Source organism: Triticum dicoccoides, chromosome 1B (genome assembly GCF_002162155.2).
Source record: "Triticum dicoccoides isolate Atlit2015 ecotype Zavitan chromosome 1B, WEW_v2.0, whole genome shotgun sequence".
In the NCBI taxonomy this organism is placed as follows: domain Eukaryota; kingdom Viridiplantae; phylum Streptophyta; class Magnoliopsida; order Poales; family Poaceae; genus Triticum; species Triticum dicoccoides.
In genome coordinates, this window is record NC_041381.1 from 464,666,693 (window position 1) to 464,675,323 (window position 8,631).

Here is an 8,631-nt window from a genome sequence, read left to right on the forward strand (position 1 = left end):
ATCTGAATGTGCTGAAAATAGGCGCTATATATTTTAGAAGAGAATTTTGACCCCAGTGAGAAGGACCAAGAATCAGCCACATCAGGGAAAGATGCAGGCTGGACAGATATTGCCTGAATTCATGGAATTCATCAAAAGCCTAGCTGGACAGAGGAAAATGAAAAAGATCTAAAAGGGTATTTTACAGCAAGCACGTCATGGACCAATATAAGGTTATCAAGGGTAAAGGAATGAGGCCTGGGAAATCTACTCCTCAAAAGGTGATCAGATCAGTTGCCGCTCCAGATGAGAGCAGTATCTCCTCTTGCAATAGAGCAAGAGCCTGCTGTCTGAATTTGTGATAAATTTTGAAGACATCATGCCACTAGAAGGATCCCATGGGCCTAGATGCATGAGGAGGGATATTGGTGTAGTAATTCCAGACGGGATTGACCCAGGGGATGTCGTCCTTGTTATAGAATTTAAAGAGATGTTTCATCAACAGAGCTTCATTCTGAGTAGAGGTTGATAATACCAAGAAACCCATCGCATTTGCGGCGGTAAACACTAGACCAGGCTGCCAAAGCCTTAGGTCTATTGGAGAATTCAGATTTACTGCAGACACAAATTCTTCTAGATATATCAACAATTTCTTTGACACCATCAGGGACGTCTGAGGTACCCGTGTAAAAGGTTGGAGGAGCGGTTATCACAGCTTTGGCCACTAAGAGAGACATGAATGACGAGCTGGAAGCTAATCTTCTGTTGATATGATTGATGAAGGGGGCATAATCTCTGATTTTCGGTCTAGTGATACCAAGAGGAAGTCCAAGGTAGGTAAAACGAATTGACTCAGTTTTGCAGCCAAACAGACCGGCTAAATTAGCCATTTTGTCCTCAGGCGTGTTGATGGGGTGGATGCCGAATTTATGGAAGTTGAACCTGAAGGCCAGTGGATTGACAAAAGCTCTAAAGGACCTTTTGAGGCAAAGGAGCTGACAAGTGCAAGTTTGGATAATGAGAAGAGTATCGTCAGTGTATTGAGCAATTGGGGGAATCATCACCGGCAGCATGGATCGGGAGATGAAGAAGATTGAACTGCAAAGCTTTGTTGATTATGGCTTAAAGAACGTCATAATTTGGTTGTCAATCTATTTTTAGGACTTATCTGGTTAAGCTTAGGTTTCTGTACACAATTTCCTGGTCTTTTTTTAATCATATCTCAGAGCCTTGGCAGGTGGCATGACCCGATCAAGGGCGACTGTCCTACATTTTGACCCAAACCCAGCCAGGTCTATAACAGAGTGAAGGAACTAATGCATGCATTCAGAAGACTATTGTCAAATAAGCCTGGACGGCTAGACACATCATCTTCTCCAAAGATTCAGTGGGAATTCCATACCATATTAGCTTGTAACCCAATATACAAAGTTCTACTCGATGAGCCAGGACATGCACGTAGCCAACTTGCAAATGATGCATTGGTATTAGTTTTTGCATCTTTTGAGCCACTCATCAGTAAAAAAGAAAACTTTACTAACGGGGCACTAGCACCTGTGGCATGTTTCGAATCCAAGTGGGCTGTGTTGAGGTATATTCAAGCACAGAAGCTGCTAGCCAACTGAGCTGCGCTCAGTTCTTAGCCACTCATTAGTAGAAGGGATTCTCCATTAGTTTCTTCCAATGAAGCATAAGTTAATGCACTTGTATTGTGCTATGAGAGCTTTGTGAATATCAGTCTCATGCCATTGTTTTCAAGACGAATTTTGTCACTTACTACTGGCACATAGGTGTATGCACTTCAACATGAACCTGGCATACATGCATTTTACATCAGTTGGCGCAGTAGCGTCCTTATGCAAGTTTCCGCTACAGGCTGTGATTCCAGCAAAGATGTTATAAGTGGCATGTGTTACCATGATCTCATGTGCACTACCATATAATATATGCAATTTTCGAATTGGCCATGTCAATGGATTATTTATTGTGATCTATACGTCAATCTAATAGAAAAACAATTACGGGTCGGTCATAAAACTTCTGAACCTTTGCTTCTGGCTATCCAACTAGGGTGTTACGCTATTGAAATTCTCACAATTCTTCTGGATCTGCTGCTATTGTTAATGGAAAATTCGTCCGGTAATAGACAAAAATGTTGATGCAAAAGCTAGACCAGCCTGCAGAAATTTACGTTGGACGACTTTGTACTTTATAAGTATCTTTCTTCTTTCAGTTTGACATGCGCTAGAGCTTAGTACAGCTGGATCCGTTACAATTTAAATTAGCGTTTCGTGATAAAATGTAAAATCCCTTCCTATGGTTGTTTTCTGATCTGAATTACATTTTTTCAGGCCACCCTTGTGAAGATGGTCAATGAGGCCACTGCAAACATTGTAGGGTGGGACGACGAAATATGAATGATGATTTTGCCGGAGAGGAGCTTAATTCATCTGATGCTGGGGTAGAATCAAAGAATCTCAATGATCAATAATACCAGAGCATTCAATTCATGTTCTCTTGAGCGGAGGATGGTGGCTAATTCCTACACATTAACCTAGAATCAGTTGTTGACAAGAGAATACGTAGTCATTTGATCCTTTGTCTCATTTTTGGGTTGTAAAGCAGAAACAAAAGCTCTCTTTTTTCAGTCTCCTGGTCCATTCAGTTGTACTACAAAGCAGAAATGAAGGATCCTTGAGTACTCTCATACTTACCATGGGAAGTAGGAGTATATTACAGCCTGGAACAAATTCTTGTGGCTGCTTAAGAACATCCTGCTGAGTGATCTGAATGATAAGTTGTTAACCGCAAAAATCCACCCACGTCATGTTCTCCTTTTCTTTTCGAGGGACTTCAAACTTGATATATCATATTGTTGTTTATGTTTACCTCACTTTCTATTCTAGAGACACCGGGCCACTCGTAATTGATTTGCATGTATAGCTGTGCTATATTATGGTCTATTTGATTCATAGGATTCTCCAAAACACAGGAATAGAAAGAACAAAATATTGTTATGTCATGCCTGTTTGAATCCTGCAATAATTTGATTTGTTGGATTATATCACAGAAAAATCCTTATGATTCTTTGCAAAAAGTAGTGAATGCAAAATTCCCCATGAAGTGCAATGTAGAGGACTTGTTTAGTAAAGACTGTCTTTTCTTTTTCTTTCGCAAAGGACACATGCAATGGTGGAACTCGGCTGCGGCTGGTTATGCGGATTGTGTGGATGATACCGCACTACAAATTGCCCATGAGCTAGCCTGTTAGTTTTTGTAATAATTAAAAAAATAAGGATGTAAACATTATGCTAAATTAATAAAGCTAGCCATGATGGCATTTCTTTTAAAAAGTAAGTTTTTTATTTATATGTACTCCCTTTGTAAAGAAATATAAGATCTTTTAAATCACTAAAGTAGTTATAGAGGGAGTATATTGATTACAACACTCGAATATTCTAACTTTATTATTTACATATCTTTTATGAATTTCTAAAGGGAAATGAAACTAAAACATTGAAAATGGGCTGCATTGACCGCGGGCCATTTTACGCCGCACCCGTGTTCGACTATAGGATAGTTATGCTTTGTGTTTCTCAAAAAAAAGAGGAAAGTTATGTGTTGGTGCAATATCTGTCTTTCTGTGTTTTGGAGATTGTTAACAGAAACAGGTATGGACTGATTTGTTTGTTAGTGCATACAGAGAGAAATAGTCCATACAGAAATCGAAGAGAATGTTGTCTCCGGTATCAAGTTCGAGGAACTTCACCGAAGTATATCTGCGTTGTAGAGAAGAACGAGCTACATCTAGTGAAGATATGTAGACGAGAAGATTGATGTGAAGAAATTAGGCCCTCGAAAATTATTGCTGACTGCAGCGAACGTAAGTCGAAGACAAATTGAAGACGTAGTATTCTTTTCGTCTTTCTTCTTTGGTTCATTTGAGTCATAGGACCTCCGTACTATTAAGAGGGGTATAGGCTCTCGAAGTTTAGATCTGCTGTGATGCTTAGCCTAAAACCTATGAAAGTTGCAAGAGAAATCTCTTTGTTCGGAGCAAATACTTGCCAGCAAGAGACTGTGATCTTCTTCGCTGGGAGAGATTTGTCTTAGACCGAGGAGTTAGCATTCCTTGCTCCGCAAGCAATGTTACTGTTGTGCTCAAAATCCGACCATTGGACTCGTGTCGTTCGGCCATTGGCTGCTCTCGATGTCCAATTTGGTCATTTCCCATCAGGGAAGGCTGCGGCTATAAATAGCCACCCCGCACCAGCTTTGTCCGGTGGCTGCTCCGCTTAAGATTTCTGAGAAGATTGATTTGAGCATCCCCTCTCCGAGTGATTTGAGTTTAAGACCATCGAGAGAAAAATCAAGAGCCCAAACTTAGACGGTGGTTTAGCATCACAATAGTTCTGAGTTAGAGTTCTTATACCCATTACTTGTGATAGCCGCGCACTCTCTAGATGGATAGGTCTCGGCTCGAGTGTTGAAGAGTCGTTGTCTTCACCGAGCTAGATCTTCAGCAACCAAGAGTGATTGTGGTTCGCGAAGGTCGACCGAAGGTTTGGAGATCGCCGACAAGTATCTACCACGACTGAAATCAACTGAAGTCTGATCAACTTCGAGTTGAAAAAGAATAGGGTGAAGAGAGTTTGTCTTCCGTGTTACTGTTAAGTCATAGCCCCTCCAACCAGACGTAGCCCTTTGGCAGAAGGGTGAACTAGTCTACCAAATTCATCTGTAGCCATCGAGCACCACTAGTTCATTCTACTTTATTGCATTTCCTTCAGCAATTTACTTTCGTGCTCTGTGTTGACAGTTTATCCGATCATTATCACCTGTTGTATCATTCTTTCGCATCGATCATCTCTGTTGCTCAGTTCAAATATCTTTGCGTTCATCCTGTTGCATTCTGATCACTGTCTTCATCATCTCTGTCATATTCTACGGATCATCTTGCTGACCTATTGTAGTTTTCTTTCGTTGCTCATGTCATGTTTTATCTCGTGTTACTTCATATGATTGTGTAGCATTACTATCGTTGTGATCAAACCTGTGTTATCGCAAGCCCATGCCATAATTGCTTCCTATGTTGATAGATATGCTCCCCAACATCATGCTTGATTGAGCTGTTTTTCATCGTACTTTATTTCCTCTGTTGTGTTTGGGATATGTTCAATACATTCGAAAGAATTTTTGAATCTCCCATTCACCCCCCCTTTGGTCGACATACTCTCGGTCCTAACGTTATGCTTTGTGGATATCAAAATTCATCGGTTGTTGTGGTTACCTTGGCTGCCGTTTTGGTAGGATTTCATTGGTTCGACTCCCTAGGGCATATGTTTTCCATATCAATTATTCTATGTAATGTTCATTGATTTGTGGGACCCCACGAGCAAAGTGGAGTTTTGTTGGATTTTTACCAGATTTTGGCATTAATTTAGGGGAATTTTCAGCATATTTTGGTATTAATTTAGGTGGGGGGTCACCAAATATGACTCTCCAGCCATTGAAAGTGGACCAAGTAGATTGGCATGCCACACATGCGCCTTAGACAACTACATACGAAAGTTGCACCGCATTTGCATCACGGGACAAGTTTGAGCACTTGTTTCATGTAATTTTCAATTTTAGACATCAAAGTGGTCATCATGTGCAACTTAATTTGTCATTTGCGTATTTGCCTCTCTTTTTAATTATGATGCTAAGACTGTGCTTCCACCAAGTCAGGTGCACAAGTTTTAACATGATGCACCAATTGCAAAAAAAACATATATAATTTTTTAAAACACACAATAAAGATAAACTCAAGCAGTCACCCTTGCATCTGCATGTCCTATAGTAGTGAGGTAATTAATATGTTATTGTCTCTACACAATAATTTTACATGCGTATTATGGAATAAAACAAGATCAAATGCCTGACTAAACTATTACCATGAGGCATCAACAAAACACACAAGTCCAACTGTTTAAGATGTGGCTGGAGAATATTCTCAAGTCTATAGAATCATTCAAGATGATTCTGTTTCGACCATTTTGATTTCAACATGCATACAAATGGCCATTTACGACCACTTCTGGTCTGACCATCACATGCGGCCGGAACTTCAAGTTGAATTACTCAAGGGAACCAACCTGTGGTTGGATGGTCAGTAGTTCAGTGGTATCCCCGGCCCACCAGAATTACTCAAGCGAACCAACCGGTGCTCGCGTTTTTTTGGATTTATTTCAAGCATTCCGGCGATGTGGTTCAGTGGGAGGAGGCGTTCCTGTTGACTACGAAGGCGTCTGTGGCGACTTCGTCGATCTCAATATGTTGTGTCGGCTCAGTTTCTCGGAAATGCTTATAGGGGTAGGGTGTAAGTGCGTGTGTTCATAGAAGTAAGTGTATGTGCGTATGTATGAGCGTTCACATCTACACTATGTTAAAACAAATTTAATTACTCAAGCCAACAACGAAGTGGCTTGTCACTTGTTTGTTTTATACATATCTTTCAAGTTTATGCTTCTAATGAAACTATTCCATGTTTAACGTACTGGAAATGGACCAGGAAATTAAAAAACCTTTTGCATCAGTTTAATAGGTAAAAATTTGAAGAGGCACCCTATTTAATGATGAAAGTGAAGGAAGTATGTCCTAGAGGCAATAATAAAGTTGTTATTTTATATTTCCTTATATCATGATAATTTTTTATTATTCATGCTAGAATTGTATTAAACGGAAACTTGATACATGTGTAGATACATAGACAAAAAGCCGTGTCCCTAGTAAGTCTCTACTAGACTAGCTCGTTAATCAAAGATGGTTAAGTTTCCTAACCATAGATATGTGTTGTCATTTAATGAACATGATCACATCATTAGAAGAATAATGTGATGGACAAGACCCATCCTTTAGCTTAGCATTATGATCATTCAGTTTTATTGCTATTGCTTTCTTCATGTCAAATACATATTCCTTCGACTATGAGATTATGCAACTCCCGGATACCAGAGGAATGCCTTGTGTGCTATCAAACGTCACAACGTAACTGGGTGATTATAAAGATGCTCTACAGGTATCTCTGAAGGTGTTTGTTGGGTTGGCATAGATCAAGATTATGATTTTTCACTCCAAAGTATCAGAGAGGTATATCTGGGCCCTCTCGGTAATACACATTATAAGAAGCCTTGCAAGCAAAGTGACTAATGAGTTAGTTGCAAGATGATGTATTACGGAACGAGTAAAGAGACTTGCCGATAACGAGATTGAACTAGGTATGAAGATACCGACGATCGAATCTCGGGCAAGTAACATACCAATGACAAAGGGAATAACGTATGTTGTCATAACGGTTCGATCGATAAAGATCTTCGTAGAATATGTGGGAGCCAATATGAGCATCCATGTTCCGCTATTGGTTATTGATCAGAGAGGTGTCTCGATCATGTCTACATAGTTCTCGAACCTGTAGGTTCCGCATGCTTAACGTTCGATGACGATATTGTATTATATGAGTTATGTGATTTGGTGACTGAATGTTGTTCGGAGTACCGGATGAGATCACGAACATGGCGAGGAGTCTCGAAAGGGTCGAGAGGTAATTATTGATATATAGGACGATGGTATTCAGACACCGGAAGTGTTTCGGGAAGCATCGGGTACTTATCGGGTCACCGAAAGGGGTTCCGGGCACCCCCGACAAAAGATATGGGCCTTATGGGCCAAGAGGGGAAACACACCAGCCACAAAGGGGCTGGTACGCCCCCCCCCCCATATGGGCTGGCCAAATTTGAGAAGGAAAGGGGAAGGAGGAAAGGAAAAAGGGAATAGGATTTCCCCTTCCCCCCTTCCCTTCCTACTCTGAATAGGAATAGGAGAGGGGGATTGCCTGAATTAGGAGAGGACCCCAAGTAGGATTCCTCCTACTTGGGCGCCCCTTGGCTGCCTCCCCTCCCCTCCAACCTATATATGTGTGGGGAGGGGGGCGCCTACAACACACAAGATCAACTGTTAGCCGTGTGTGGCGCCCCCCTCCACAGATTACACCCTCGGTCATATTCTCGTGATGCTTTGGTGAAGCCCTGCGCGGATCACATCACCATCACCGTCACCATGCCGTCATGCCGACGGAACTCGGCTACTTCCTCGACACCTTGCAGTATCAAGAGGGCGAGGGATGTCATCGAGCTGAACGTGTGCAGAACTCAGAGGTGTCGTACATTCGGTACTTGATCAGTCGGAGCTAGAAGAAGTTCGACTACATTAACCGTGTTGTCAAATGCTTCCACTTGCGGTCTATAAGGGTACGTAGACACACTCTCCCCCTCTCGTTGCTATGCATCTCCTAGATAGATCTTGCGTGAGCGTAGGAAATTTTTGAACTGCATGATATGTTCCCCAACAGTGGTATCAGAGCTAGGTCTATGCGTAGATGATATGCATGAGTAGAACACAAAGAGTTGTGTGCAGTGATAGTCATACTTCTTACCACCAATGTCTTATTTTGATTCAGCGGTATTGTTGGATGAAGCGGCCCGGACCAACCTTACATGACCATGTTCATGAGACCGGTTCCACCGATAGACATGCAACTAGTTATGCATAAAGGTGGCTGGCGGGTGTCTGTTTATCCTACCTTACTTGAATTGAATTTTACTGCAGCCGGTC

At 41.4% G+C, this 8,631-nt stretch overlaps 1 protein-coding gene across 1 annotated transcript in view; it reads left to right on the plus strand.

Moving 5' to 3' along the window:
* Positions 1–2,793, plus strand: part of LOC119341520 (hydroxyproline O-arabinosyltransferase RDN2-like) — a 6,139-nt gene extending 3,346 nt beyond the window's left edge. The window contains exon 8 of the mRNA XM_037613398.1: positions 2,331–2,793. Coding sequence (XP_037469295.1) covers positions 2,331–2,396 — 66 coding nt within the window. The 3' untranslated portion in view covers positions 2,397–2,793. The remainder of the gene's footprint in view (positions 1–2,330) is intronic.
* The last annotated feature ends 5,838 nt before the right edge of the window (positions 2,794–8,631 follow it).